This window comes from Microtus ochrogaster, chromosome 19 (assembly GCF_000317375.1).
Source record: "Microtus ochrogaster isolate Prairie Vole_2 chromosome 19, MicOch1.0, whole genome shotgun sequence".
Lineage (NCBI taxonomy): Eukaryota > Metazoa > Chordata > Mammalia > Rodentia > Cricetidae > Microtus > Microtus ochrogaster.
In genome coordinates, this window is record NC_022021.1 from 59,018,197 (window position 1) to 59,033,383 (window position 15,187).

At 39.9% G+C, this 15,187-nt stretch overlaps 2 protein-coding genes across 3 annotated transcripts in view; one reads left to right on the forward strand and one right to left on the reverse strand.

Moving 5' to 3' along the window:
• Plpp1 (phospholipid phosphatase 1) overlaps positions 1-563 on the forward strand; it is a 58,175-nt gene extending 57,612 nt beyond the window's left edge. For both annotated transcript variants that reach the window (XM_005356806.3, XM_005356807.3), the window contains exon 6: positions 134-563. In XM_005356806.3, the coding sequence (XP_005356863.1) occupies positions 134-256 (123 nt within the window). In that variant the 3' untranslated portion in view covers positions 257-563. The remainder of the gene's footprint in view (positions 1-133) is intronic.
• Positions 465-15,187, reverse strand: part of Mtrex (Mtr4 exosome RNA helicase) — a 58,800-nt gene continuing 44,077 nt past the window's right edge. Inside the window, exons 22-27 of the mRNA XM_005356805.2 lie at positions 14,433-14,596; positions 12,408-12,513; positions 10,516-10,572; positions 9,321-9,483; positions 1,711-1,815; positions 465-703 (exon numbers count right to left, since the gene is read on the reverse strand). Coding sequence (XP_005356862.1) covers positions 651-703; positions 1,711-1,815; positions 9,321-9,483; positions 10,516-10,572; positions 12,408-12,513; positions 14,433-14,596 — 648 coding nt within the window. The 3' untranslated portion in view covers positions 465-650. The remainder of the gene's footprint in view (positions 704-1,710; positions 1,816-9,320; positions 9,484-10,515; positions 10,573-12,407; positions 12,514-14,432; positions 14,597-15,187) is intronic.

The following is a 15,187-nucleotide window of genomic DNA, read 5'->3' on the forward strand; positions in this document are numbered from 1 at the left end:
CTCGAACTCACAGAGATCCGCCTGCCTCTGCCTCCCGAGTGCTGGGATTAAAGGCGTGCGAAATTTTGTATATGATTTTTAGACTTATGCAAATTATTATATACCATTAAATATTCTGCCCTCTTCTATATAGGCTGTGTATGTATCAGATTTCTTCAAGAATAGACATTCTTACAAAGAAAGAAAAGAGGATGACTCACATACGACTCTACATGAAACCACCGCCACCACATACTCAAGCAATCGCCATCCTTGAAGGGTGTGGGGAACTGGCCAGCTTCTAAAGGAAACCGCTGGAGGCAGAAGGCGGGAGGATGCATATTACTTTCTGGTGTATAGGCCATTACAAGACTGCTGCTATACCTCTTGGATATACCCACTTTACCTGTGTATATAGTTACATTTAACACATGATTACCTAATAATCCGATTTAAAAATATCAAGCCTTCCACTAAGAACACTGCCCCACCTGTACATTTTTTAATTGAAAGATGCTATGTACAAATGTGTATGTTACATGCCTTCTTAGAATGAGATCCGATTTAAATACAATAAAACGCTTGAACCAACTCTTGAGATGGGAGAACCACTTGAACATGTGTAAGCTTTTGTAGTCAACTGATCAGACAGGTGGTGATTAATGTTGAATCTATAAGTAGAGGCTGGCAGCAAATACAATATCCCTCTTGATTTTGGTGATTCCTAAGGGAAAAGAAAATAATGCTGAAACTTTCAAGACCATAAAAAACTTGTGTACTTTTTACAGCTCAGTCCTAACTAAACTGGTAGGAAAACAACCTGGAATATAAAAAGCTGTTAGCTTAAGAGACTTCAGAGCCATCTGAAGAACCTCAGGGGCAGTCTTCGCCTTTTCGACTGGCAACTGCATTGAGTGTGGTGTGTGTGTGAGTGGCTACTTAAGATGTCCCAAGTAGATGATCACAATCAAGCAGTTATCTTTATATCAGAAGACATGGGGAACTTTTATACCAAAGCAGGACAAGTATACATATTTTTAAACTGTTTACATTGGCTGCCTCTGTCAACAGCTTAAATACTCAGTATGCAACATAAGGTGATACAATACGTAAGAAATCACTAGCAATGGACTGACTTTCTGGCCTATCTTGTCTTGGCCAACATACATAGATGTGATGATAAAGCCATTTAGAAGTGGCATGCTTCCCAACTCTCCACCCCCAGTTTACAGTCTGGCCACCCTTCCTGCATGCTCTCCCTATAAGCTCCTAGCTATGCTGTAGACTTGGCCATTTCATTTCCCCATTCCTTACTTGTACTCACTCTGCTCCAAGTAGAGCCTTGTGCTGTTGCTCAAACATTTTGAGCATATATAAAAGGCCTTAAATGTCATCTCTGTGGACATCAAGGCTATCTTCTCTACATTATTCTGGCAGACTTAATGTCCGTTGACTTATTTATCTCCCTCCTATTATAAGCTCCATTAATTGCACTTTTATGTTTACTCTTACAGTTCTTAAAACAATGTTGGACACATAGTATTTAATAAATATATATAAATGGGAATCTCTGTGCATAAAAAAATTCCCAAAAGCGTCCCATATAAACCTTTCAGTTTAGATGCCCCTCCACTGACAGACAGTCCAAGATACCTCAAAATGTCCTTCAAGTTATGCCAAAGGCCTAACTTACATAAATTATCAGAAAAGGCTTATAAACTAGATTCTGACCTTCAGCAAATTTGTTCTCCAGCTCCGTGTTTCCAATGGCTTTTGCTGCTTGACACATCTGTCGAAGCAGTTCTTCCAGGCGCCGCATACAACGAATTATGCTGCCTGGACAGAAAAGGAGTCAGTGAGTTCCTTGTGAATAAACCAGGAAGAGTAAGACACTTGTCAAGATGCAAAGCAGAAGAACATGATTTGGCTGTCTGTTAAGACAAAAGGTTTAATTAACCCTCACCTTTGATTAATGGTAGTAAAAGACATAATCTGAGGATACATTGGCAGAGGTGGGTAAACCAAATGCCCTGGCTTCAAAGAGAGAACAACTTGAGGAAGGTTACCAGCATTACAGCTTATTGGGCTGTACGAATCATGAAGTCTCTGTCAGGAAGCAGGTCTATGGAGACAGACAGTGCGCAAGGGCCTAACAAAGCATCACCTCCCGGACCCTGGGGGAACCCTACTTAGAATTCTGGATACCACATGCACCAGCTATGGAGAGAACAGGGTTAGCATGTTTTATCAATGTTTTCTTTACAGAAGTAGCAGAGAGGAAACAAGCCCTTCCCTTTAGATTGCAAGTCCAGGACAAGTATCTATCAAAGCTGAAACTGTAGACAGTGCTACTAGTGTAGGAAGAGACCGGACCTTTCTCCAAGTGTGACCAGATATTACAGTGAGATCTGGGGACTTCACTGTAATGTCTGGACTGCATTAGGAGAATCATTTATCTTAAGTGCAAGCTGTATGAAAGGCAACCACACTGATTCCTTGTGACACTGAACAGTTCATTATTATGAAAACTGATGTTAATCACTGCTCAGTATCAAGGATCCTTCTTACTGCTTGCACCCTCCACCTCAGGTTCCAGTATGTCCAAGCAGGACACAATCCTAAGCAGAATGAAAATGGAAGCTAGGTTGGCGGTGCACAGCTTCAGTCCCTCCAGCACTCAAGGAGCTCTATGAATTTGAGGCCAGCCTAGTCTACATAACAAGACCATGTCTCCTAACGGTACTGGAATTCAAACTCCAGGACCTTCCATGAGAGCTCTACCACTGAGTGCATCCCTAAGTCCCAATAAATATCATCTAAAATAAAAGAAGACAAGTATAGTCTATTTCTAATATAGTTTTTGTGATGTTACTTGGCTCCTGCTGAGAAAGCTCATTAAATGAGTCAAAGGTGAAAGGTAGTTAACTCTATGGATTACTCATTGCTGTGGTAAAAGACCCAGCTAAACTAAGGGAGGAAAGATTTATTTTGGCTTATGGCTTAGCAGTCCACCATGGAGAAGTCATACTAGGTGTGGTAGAGGGAGCATGTAATATGTCATGACTTTGGTTCTGGGAACATGACTACAGCACCATGGGAATGAAGAAGACAAATACTGAAGAAACAAACAAAATAGTTGGGCTTGGGGTGGGGGCGCTATGCTCTCTCTGACGGAGGGCACCACTCTGTAATCTGGAAACGCAGTGCGTTTATTATGTAGAGGCGGGCAGTCTCTAGGGGAGCAGCATCAGATTGCAGTCATCTGGGAAGAAGCTGTGTGCTAGTTTATTTTTTTTCTCCACACACTGCCCAAGCATTTATAAAAACATGTACCTGAGCTAGAGGAAGGCCTTGCCATTCCTCTGAGCTCACCTGGGGAAGAAGACTTTGCCATTTCTGTGAGACTGAGGCACTGGGATCCTTGACATGGCTGTGCCCATGTCAACAGTAAGGATTCACTCAGGGCTTCCTCCACTCCCCACAAGCATGTTCCCATCTATGTGGATCTAAGTGGCAGGAGAGAGGGCAGGGAGGAGGGCCAGAATGAATCTCAACACCCTCTGGTCCCACAGGTCCTACAATTTGACAAAAGAGAAACAGCATCTGGGGACCAAATACATAAGCCTACAGAGTATATTTACACTCAAACCATAAAAATGCCAGAATAGGCAAACTCCACAAATACAGACATTAAAAACTAGATCAAGAATGGTAACTTCAGTCTCACATCTTTTAATCTCAAAAGCTCCCTTACATGTTGGAGGAGTAAGCCATGCTTAGAAGACAGGATAAAGTCAGATATATCTGAGGGAAGCTGGTGCTGTCCAACGTCTCCTGGGCACTTGACTGTGTAGGCCTGTGTTATGCTTTGTGAAGTTTTCATTAGGGCTTTACAATTCCATGAGGCAAGTACTATTGTTATCCCTAGTCTGCAATGAGGTAAAGGAGAAAGTTCAGAGCTACATACACAAACTGACCAAGGTCAGAGACAGAATTCACGTCAGGCCAGAGGCTTGACTCACTGGGACAACAGCACTCATGCCTGCCACCCAAGTCTGAAGACCCAGACTTTTTCCAAGGAAGCCAAAGTGGAATGAAAACATGGAATACTGAAAGTTTTCCTGACCTCTCCATGCATGCCATAGCACACAAAGTATTTTGGAGAAAAAAAGTCACACTGTCTACTCAGATTAATTCACATAAAATGATTTAGCTGGGATTTTAAAAGTACATTACATTTATAGGCCCTAAATTATAACTCAGTTATACTCTTAAATTTTATAAATACTTTATTAAGTTTTTGGCTTTAAACCTTTCCTAGGACTATTCCATGCTGGTAATATAAACAAACCAACAAATCTTCATTAATGTGCTTTAAGGAGCAGTTAAAAAGTCAGATAAAGGTTCTTCATTCTGCATGCTTGACAGTCCTTAACAACAGTAATCTCACTGAAACAGCAGCACCGGAATTCTGTGACTATGAAGGACACTGACAGAGGGAAACTATCTTCCCTAGAGATGTGACTGAGAGTAAAGAAGACAATATGAACACTAAGAAAGCATGGGACAACTCGTTAAATGCTGTCTCAAAATGCTAGTCTCAAAATGAGGCTACCCAAGAAAACAGGTACAACTGACAATTTGTCCAGGATCATTAACCCAGGTAAGTAATAATAAGCTCAGAACTATGTTTTAGCCACTGTTGTGTTGGTAGTAGGATACATAGGCAAAAATTACAAGCAGTAAGGCTGGGGAAATGGATCAGCAGTCAAAAGCACTGGCTATTCTTCCAGAGGACCCAGCCCCCACACGGCAGCCATTTGGGGAGGGACGTGTCTGATGCCCTGTTCTGGCTTGCTCAGGTACTGTACACACATGGTACCCATACATGTAGGCAAAACAAAAAGTAGAAATTTAAGCAGGTTTATCATGCTATGACAGCAGCAGAAAGGATACGATTTAGGAAGATGACAGAATTAAAGATGACCTTGGGAGTCAAAACGAGAAGGTGAACCGAAGACTTATGGAAAGCTGGGCTGGAGTTGAGATAGATGCACAAGGAGAGCAATGAAGGTGAAGAAACTGAGTTCAGTCATGGAAGAATCTTAGATTATAAAGTGGAAGCCCTGCACAGCTTAGTACTATCGTTGCTCTCATCTTTAAGTTGGATGAGGAAGGCATAAAATGAACAGATGAGAATCTGTGAGCTCAATGAAGGACAAATACTCAGGTACTGGTCTACAAGAGAAAAACCAGAGCAAGTCTCAATGGTATCTGAAGGACAGTTACCTATGGTGAGACAGGGAGGCTAAAAACGTTCCAAATGAAAAGACTACAACACACGAAGCAAGCACACATAGGAAAAGCTAACCTCCAGTTCTTCCTCAACTCCAAGTGCAAGGATTACAGTTGCGCTCCACTTGGAGAGACGGCTAACACTTCCATTCTAATAATGAAAGCATTCTCAATTTTTAAAATTAGGCCATAGCTACAAAAGCTAAAAGACAAAACAATGCCATTCTAACTAGGCGCTACATAAAGAGATGATCACTGGATTATGCATACAATCCAAGGAAGTTTATCTCTCCACCTTTCCTTCCAAATCCCCTTCACTGCCCCAGACTTGTCAGCTGTCTGGTATAAAAAGTCGTACCAGGCCCCAGCTGATGGGGTTATCCAAGCTGTAAATGAAATGTAAATAACAGCCCTGCACATGAGCCCACAGCACAGCAGACTGATACACACTGGCTTTCTCTCATTCTCAAGGTTAGGTAGGGATGCAGGCTCCATGCCCACCTCAGAAGGAAAGGAGAAATGCACTCACTCAGAAGTTTCTAGAGAAACCAAAGGCGTGGGACAGATGAGGTAACGAGCACGCAGCCATGTTATTAAATGCAAACTATTAAAAAAATTGAACAAAGCAGTGGTTTCAATGGAAATGAACAGCATTTTGGAAAGGAACAGAATTGGTTCACAGACAATGTAGAATTGCTCAGTCATCCACTATATATGACACCAAAAGAGAGGTACTCTCTCACACTTGTTTTAAAAAATTTCAAATGTATACCAAGAAATACAATCTAATGTTCTTTTACTATTTCAACAAATACAGGCAATGAATTTTAACCAGAATCTGCCAAAGTTAGCAGGAGCCACAGCATTACAAATAAATTCAGACAGCATATAAAAACTAAAGTAAGAAAACAACCAGGTCAGGGCGCTCACACATTGTTAGTTTTGGGACACAGCTTCAGAAGAACACTGAGGGAGGAGAACAGAGCACTGGTACAGGCTGCATATCCAATGGCTCTGGGTATTGGAGTCCTGGAAACAGATCACCAACTGTCCACAGCTCCAGCAGCAGAAGCTGCTCCCAAAGGGCGAGTGGAGACTACTGTTGAGCAGTGAATTAGCTAACACCTTTCCAACCAACTGCAGTTCTATGAGAGACTTGCCTCCCTCCCAGCAGTCTGCCTCATTAGTTAGAAACAGCTAGGTGACAAAGCTGCAAACATGGTCCTCATTCCCACACTATCACAAGTTGGTATTAACTAGTGCTGATTATCTTTTCTTCCTCCTAGAAATTTAATTTTTGGTAGTCATTGCCTTTTCTTTTCCAAATAAGTATAAATATGCTGGCATAAATCCACTACTCTAAGTACCCTCACTTGTACGATTTGCAAGCACTGTCTTCTCAATGCCTTGGAAGAACCCACACTAGGTGAGACCTGATGTGCTCACTCGAATACTACACAAGTCAGGGGTTTTGGTATATTAGTGGCTGTGTAACAATCACATACCTAATTCTGAACATTTTAATCAGTTCCTCAAATATCCTGTTCTTATTAAGACATCATATCCAGCTCTGACTTCACAAGCTATGGCAACCATTCATTAGCTTTCTGTCTCTACAGACTATTGTAACATTTTTCATGCATAAAATCATCTGTCTCTTCTAACACATTTAAGACTCATCCATACTGTGACATGAATTAATTAGCACTTCTTTCTATAATAAAACTTTCAAGATATGGGTAGGCACAATTGATTTACCTATTATGAATACATAAACTACCTGCTTTTATAGAAGAGCATTTTCATATGTACTGCCTTGCTTGGAGTTAGGAACAAAACAAAATTATTCTCTTAAGGACAGAAAGCAGTTTCCATAGAGAGTATTTCTGCCTAAACTACAGCTTTCTACATCACCCTGCCTAATTGCTGCTGTTTGGTCCCACATACATCGTGTAACTCTTATGCCAGCTCTCTCTTGAAGGCAGAGAGGTTGCCTGCACCGTACTTAGCATAGTACTTGATCCCTACTAGAGTCTCAGGATTATTCATTAACTAAGTATCATGCACTGATTACTAAGTGACCTATTACTAAATTTGTACCACTGTTGAAACACAAACAATGCACATAAGTAAAATATTATTCAACTATTATCAGCAAAAGTCCTTTCTAACACAGAGAGAGTAACCTGTCCTAGGAAAGGGTAGACTGCCCTACAGACACCATTGGGAGAACACGTACTGAACATTTGCCTCAAAAATCCTACGGCAGGTAGAAGGAAGTAACTTCAACACATAATTCATATGGATCTCCCAATGCCAAATGCTTGCAGGACAATGGGAACGGCCAGTGTTTAAGTCCTAACAGATCTACCTGGGTGGGTGCACTGAAACACTAAGCATTAGCTCATATAGCCACTCAAATTTAGTTTGATAAACATCCTACTCATTTTTCAAGGCAATGGAAGTAAATATTGTAATTTTAAAAGTTTCTCAAATTGATCTCAATGTCTTCTTGCATAAGATATCCCATGGCTATGATCACTAAATGTTAACTGGCCCGGTTAATGTTTGAAGAGCTCTACAGCAACTGTTCGAGTTCATATGTAAAAACCCTGGCACTTTCCGTATAAGAAGAATGTTGAGGCTCTTTTTAGGAAGAGATACTAAGGCTTTTGTTTGTGATACTGAAGACACACTGTCTGGTGGAGCAGAGGCTGATGTCGAGTGTCTTCCTTAACTGCTCTCTACCTCATGTTCTGACGCAGGCTCTGTCACTGAGCCCGGAGCTCACCTGGGCCTCTGAGCACCAGTGGCTCTTCTCTTTCCACTCCCTAGTGCTGGATTACAGCTATGTGTTGCTGTGCCTGGCTTTTACATGGTGCAAGGGATCCAAACTCTGGTCTTTGTGTTTATGCAGCAAGCACTACCATTCATAAAACTACCTTTCCAAGGCCCTGGATTTAAAACAAAACAGCCCCCCCCCCCCCCCCCCCAATAAACCCAACAACAAGAACAAACACCAACAAAGCAATTCAACTATATTCTATCTTATGCTCACTCCACTCTTAGGGTCTCACCTGGCTGGCCTGGAACTCACAAAGATATGCCTGCCTCTCCTGCTGAGTGCTGGGACTACAGGCATTTGCCACCAAACCTGGCTATTGTTTGCTTCTTAACTATTACTTTAAAACAAACAAACCCATCTCTGCTATGTACCAGCATTCCTAATGTCACTGTGACTTCTTGGAGAAGCAGGCGTTGCACACACACGAACACTTATATTAGTAATTCTTGCTGCTATTATGTAGTCAATGAGCGGTTTGATCCTCATCTTGCAAAAGCTAGGCAACAAAGAAGTGGTGGTACCATTATTTCATTGCTTTGGTACCTCTGAAACACAAATTCTGTTGTACAACGACCTAGATTCCTGTGTGTTAAGGAAGGCTCACAAATCTGTTATGCTTCCTTCTTTTCACAGACTCTATTACTGCTACCTATTAGGAGCTATTAAAGCCCTCATCATCTTTGAGCATGAGTTTTCTGTGGGTAGAGATGATATGGAATATAGTAGGGTTTAAGAGATGAAGTTTCAACTTGATATGCCATGTTTGGTTGATATCCATGGGAGGCCTGCCCTTTTCTGAGTGGAAACGAAGGAGGAATAGATGGGGGGGGGTCAGGGAGAGGGTAGAAGGGAGAGAGACTGGGAGAAAAGGAGGAGGGAGAAGTGCAGTCGAGATATACAAATAACACTCATAAGCATAAGAACATTTAAAAAAAGACAGAGGGGCTGGAGAGATGACTCAGCAGTTAAGAGCAATGTTTGCTCTTTCAAAAGTCCGAGTTCAATTCCCAGCTCTCAACCATCTGTAATAAGATCTGGAGCCCTCTTCTGGCCTGCAGGCATACGTGCAGACAGAATAGTGTATATATAACAAATAAATAAATCTTTTTGAAAGAAAAAAAAAAGAAAGTGAGAGAGAGAGAGATAAAGTTTGAAGTCACATTGCCATCACACTTCACTGGTAACATCATACACCTCATACCTTCAAAGACATCTGTCATTTTGCAGATATGAGCAAATGTGGCTCCAGTTGCCCAGGTATACACCACATCCATCAGGTGAGGCTTGAACGAGCTTAGGTAAGTGTCTTCATCAATCTCCAGTTTTGCTTCTGCTGAAACCTTTGCAATCCTTTTAGCACATTCCTTTTAAGAATAAAGGACAGGGTTAAAATTCTTTACTGAGTATCTTTCATATCACTAATGGTTTCCGAAGCCAGGATTCTACAAAATCACTTTCCTATTTGAGGAGAGTACAGGTCAGTGTTGTCTCTGTGAGTTGAACATCCTGCTTCTAAGCAGGCACAGCACACATGCTTGCAAGTGATCACACAGCCAGGCCTCCTACTGCGTCAGTCAGTGCTGGGACGTGCCCAGGAGATGCATAACCTCTATGCCAGATTATATTTACTACAAACCCTAAAACTCACTATACTTACCCAACAGCAGCATCTAACTAATCTCTAATTGTCTTAAGAAGGAACAAAAGGCAGTTAAGAGGGCTTGTGGCTCTTCCAGACAATCTGAGCTGGGTTTCCAGAATCCACACCAGGTAGTTATAGTCACTTTTAACTCCACCTACAGGAAATCCAATGCCCTCTTCTGTCTTCTGTGGATATTTGAACTCACACACACACACCACCCCTCACATAACATACAATCAGAAAAATAATAAAATCAAATATTGAAAATCATTATTGAAAAATGAAAGCTAATAAATACTAGAACTAAATGTTATTTCTTAATACTGAGGAAAATGGTGGCTGGAAAGATGACTCAGTAGTTAAGAGCACTGACTGCTCTTCCAAAGGACAATTCCTAGCACAAGCATAGTTCCAGGTTCAGAAAACCCACATATGACACCATCTTCTGTCTGGCCTGCATGGGCACTGAACACATGTGGTTTTACAGAAATGCACATAGGCAAAATACCTGCATACATAAAATAAAAATAAAGAAAATCTAAAAAAAAAAATACCATGGGTAATACTGAGGAAGAAAAATAAGTAATAGTCAGTATACCTTATTCATACTACTTAGTTTTAAATCTGCAGTTATAAAAATCAAAAAAGTTAATAAAATATAATCAAATTGCACAACTGATATCAAGTGTATTTAATGTGTACAGTGATACAATGCCATGATTAACCTGACAATCTTGTATAATCACTAGCTTACCTGCATTTGTCGAAGTGGTCCGGCCAACTGTTCTGTTAGTTTGGGCATCTCACTAGACTGTGATAAAGAAAAAGAATATGAAATATGAAAACCTGAGCAAGTACTACTTGCTTGCTGAAATGAAGCAACACTTTTTATATTCTTGATTGTTATTATTTAAGTTTACTCTACCCAATCGGCTCTGGTTTTCACACACATCAGCACTCTCATCACCAGCAGTCACCACATTCCAGAGAACACTGACTGCTCACTTTGCCAACTGTGCTACCCAGGCAGTTCCTATGAATATAAACGAAACCACGGAAGAAGCCAATACTATAAATATTAGTGTAGCTATCAATAGTTTAATCATAGCTTAATTATGAAAGTTTAGCTTACAGGAAAGTTTATAGAGTGAAAATGTAGGGTGTTTAAAATACTGTGCCTAATTTTATTTTTATCCAGGTATTTCTAATACTTTTTGTATTTGCTATATACCTGAGGTTGGCCTTAAACTCGGAGATCCACCTGCATTTTCGTCTTTAGTGCTGGGATTAAAAGCATACGCTACCATGCCCAGCAGACTTGAATACTGCTCTTCTCGATAGTAAAATTTGTTAATTTCTAATTTAGATAACACAAATTAATCTATCATTATAACAAGGTAAATAAAATTAGACAAGCTACTTGAATTCTTTGAGGAGATAAAAGTATGTGTCAGGATAAAGAAATATATCATACCACAGCATGTATTGGGGTGTCAAGACTTAAAGAAATGCCAAAGTGCATGTGCATGTGTGTGGTAAAAACAGGTGCAGAGGCCAGAGGCTGTCTTTCAAGTGTTGTGTAGGTTCCCGCTTTCCTGCCTTGTTAGCCAAGGTTTAGCTGTCCTGCAAGTTTCCTGAGATTCTTCTGTTTCACCTCCCATTTCCTATTAATGCTAGGAATTCAGGTACTTGCACTACGAGGCCTGGCTAATAGGTTAACATTTTAAAGGGCAACTATAGAGCAGTTGCAATATCATCTGCATAGTATACAGGACTTAGTTTTGATTGATGTATGTGTGTAAACACATTTCATAAGAAATCATGAACCATGTTTTATATTACTGCTGTAAAAACATGACTGGTAAACAGGGAAAACGACATAGGATGACAGGGAAGGAATGAAAACATGCTAACTGCCATGGACAGAGCATCCATTCATGACCAGTTAGTTCATCTACTCTGGCCACCACAGGTGGAAGACACTGGTCCTGATCTGACCAGGGTAAATGGTGCTCTCTGAATGTACAAATTTGTTCCTTCACTTTCATTTAGGTATCAATTCAAATTTCATTCTGGGGAGGGCTTTTCTATTCTGACACATTAAAACAAGAACCTGAAGCATCAGGTATTCTCCCCCAGCTCTTCTACTTCTTCATTTACTCACACATAAGCCACTAGAGCAAAAGGCATCTCCAGTGTCCAAATCTATGCACTGTAAACACTGGGTGTTTAATCAATTTTTGTGGAGGGCTGGAGAGATGGCTCAGAGGTCCTGAGTTCAATTCCCACAACTACACGGTGACTCACAACCATCTGTAATGAGATCTGGTGCCCTCTTCTGGTATACATAATAAATAAATCCTTAAAAAATAAATTTTTGTAGATATTCATCTTCATATTTGAAAGATTTATGTACAATTATTACAGAAAAAATAAGAGCAATTTTAGAAACATTTAAAAATAGAAGTATGCTAAGTACATTTCATCTAATATATCAAAATATTTATTATAACTATTCTTTTTGGCATGACATCATATGACATATAAACATGAATTGAGTCTTATTATTAATGAATATCCATTATACTATTTACTCAAACCGTATGATGTGTGAATAAACAAAGCATACTATATATATAAACTCACATTCTCTTGAAACACAAAACAGCTCAATAGTGCAGTTGCCTGTTCTGCAGAAAGGTCATTGAAAAGCCCATTAAACATCATCTCTGTTAGAAGGAGTTCATCAGCACTAAAGAGAGAATAAATTTCACAAGTCAGAAGATAAAGACATATCTTTAACAGGTAGTCATTAATTAAAATATGTAATTTAATCATGAGGAAAAATCAAGGGGTATAAATATATAAAGGAAATGGTAAACCTTTCTATTTGTCAACATATAAACAGTACAAGACACACTGTCAAGAAAAATAATACTGCTTATGACTTTCAAATGGGGGCAGTCAGGCTAAGGCTTCTAAGCTATTTATAACTTCTAAGGCAGAAAACTGGTCATGATGGATTTTAAAGATGGACTGAAAACTTATTTTCTGAAGTGGGTCTCAACAGCATCTCCTGTTCTACATCATCTTCTACAACTGCACTGTCCATACAGGCTGCCCCCTGTGTACGTGACAACTTCAACTTAACGTAACAAACTGTGTCGACTCCCCATGGGAGCCCTTACCTGTTGAGAGGACTAGATGGGGGGTGAGAGGAGTAGGAGGGAGAACTTTGGTTGGAATGTAAAATGAAATTAAAAAACTAAATTATTAATTAAAAAATACATACTTTAAAATTCAGAGATGTTGAGTCACCATTTTAAGCGCTAAATCCTCACACATGGCTAAATGAACACCTTACAGAACAGTGAAGGTACAGAACATTTCAAGCATAGAAAAGAATTCTATAGGATAGCTGCTACTTTCCTATCAAGAGATGGAACTAATTGTTTTCTATTTGAATCTAGGAGTATTTGTGACTCAAATGTAATCAAAAGACTGTGACAGATGTACTGCTAAAGAACTGCTAGGCTGGATTACAAAACACCATCAGAAAACATGATACCTCACGCTGGCGTCCTAAGCCTCCACAGACTCCATGTGATTAGGGCCACCATTCTGAGTCACTCATGCTGTGAAGACACCCAAACTGGCCCATGTGGAAAGGAAGAAAGAGGGAATGGAAGGAAGGTGGGAGGAAGTAGAGGGGAGGATGAGGAGGGAGAGGATAAACAAGCTCCACCTATTCCAATGCTACTCACTTCTTCGAGCCTCCTAGTAAGTTACTTAATTACCCTCTTATTGCTATGGGGTGGGGAGTGGTATCCTGAACTACAGCCATGTGACCAAGCCATTCCTGAATTGCTAACTCAGAACTGACAGTAAAATAACTACTGTTTGGAATTATAACAATATGGTGAAAGATTACAAGCTAAGAACAACACAGCTGTCCTAGGATTACCCCGTGTCCCCTCCCCCAGCCCAAGGCTGCCAGCACCTGAGAATGTTCAAGAGCCTTATAACCTAAGTCAGTCTTCACACACACTTTAAAGTCATCTCTCTTACTTACAGCACCTAAGACAACGTAAATGTCATGTGAACAGTTGTACTATACTGGCAGGGGACAGGGACTAGGTAAAAGGACAACACATATATATTTACTTTTTTTCCAACACATGTTCTATCTACAAGTGAGCTCAATCTGTGGATACAATAGAGCTGGCACTGCATTTCCAAATTTAAGTTCCAGCCTAAAATAAGTCAATGTGGTAACTTACTCTTACCCCCAAACTTGAGTAAAACCTGCTCACTGTGCTCCCTCTATATATATGAATGAACTGGAGTTAAACGTCAAGGTGAAAATTTTTAGAAAACAGCATACAAGCTGATACATAAACTAAGGTATGATTTGTAAAGTTATAAACAAATTATATAGAAAGAATCTCAACATACACAAAAAAAAGTGTTTCACAGAAAACATAGCAAAAGGCTAGCTAGAATTAATTACTGAGATTCATGAGTTCTGATTTCTCAACCTCTTGGTCCAAACTGTATATAAAATGGAAAAGCACAATAACACCGTCCTATTTATTTAAGACAGCTGTTTCCTGAAGAGTGTTGTCCATGTGAAACAAAATAACATTTAGCAGTCCATGCAGAACATTTTACCTGCTTATTTCACAAGCCACACGTCCTTTCATCTCTATTACGTCAGAAGACGTAGCAAAGCCCAACCTCCTTAAAACACGTTTGCGACATTTGAGTTCATCCATTTGCAGGACGGTTCTTGCTTTCTTCAATTCTCGCTTTGCAGATTTAATATCTATTGCAATCTAGGGCATACAAAAGCAAAGGCAATTTAATAATAAACTGAGTAGTATAACATGGAAAAAAAACCAGAACACCAAAAAAGTAGTTTATAAGACCACCTAATTGAGAGTGTGTGCTGTAGGGGTTTAGATGCAATGCCAGGAGAGGAAGGGTATACCTGAAAAGTTCTTCAACACTAGCTAAAATGTTAAACATGTGGAAAACACAAAATGCCACATTAAAAAATTAGTTATTATTTAATACACAGAAACGAAAACCTAAAATAAAATGTGCCTTTAGTTTTAAATGAATTTTAAAATAAGAAAATCAGTAAATATTACATATTTTTTGTGGCAAGAAAATGGCTCCACAAAAATAAGAAAACAGTATTTTGAAAAGGAGGATTTAAATGCAGAAAAGAAAACCCAAAGAACATTTAGGGATTAAAAAGATGGAATTTAAGCCGGGCGATGGTGGTGCACGCCTTTAATCCCAGTACTCGGGAGGCAGAGACAGGCGGATCACTGTGAGTTCGAGACCAGCCTGGTCTACAGAGCTAGTTCCAGGACAGGCTCCAAAGCCACAGAGAAACCCTGTCTCAAAAAACCAAAAAA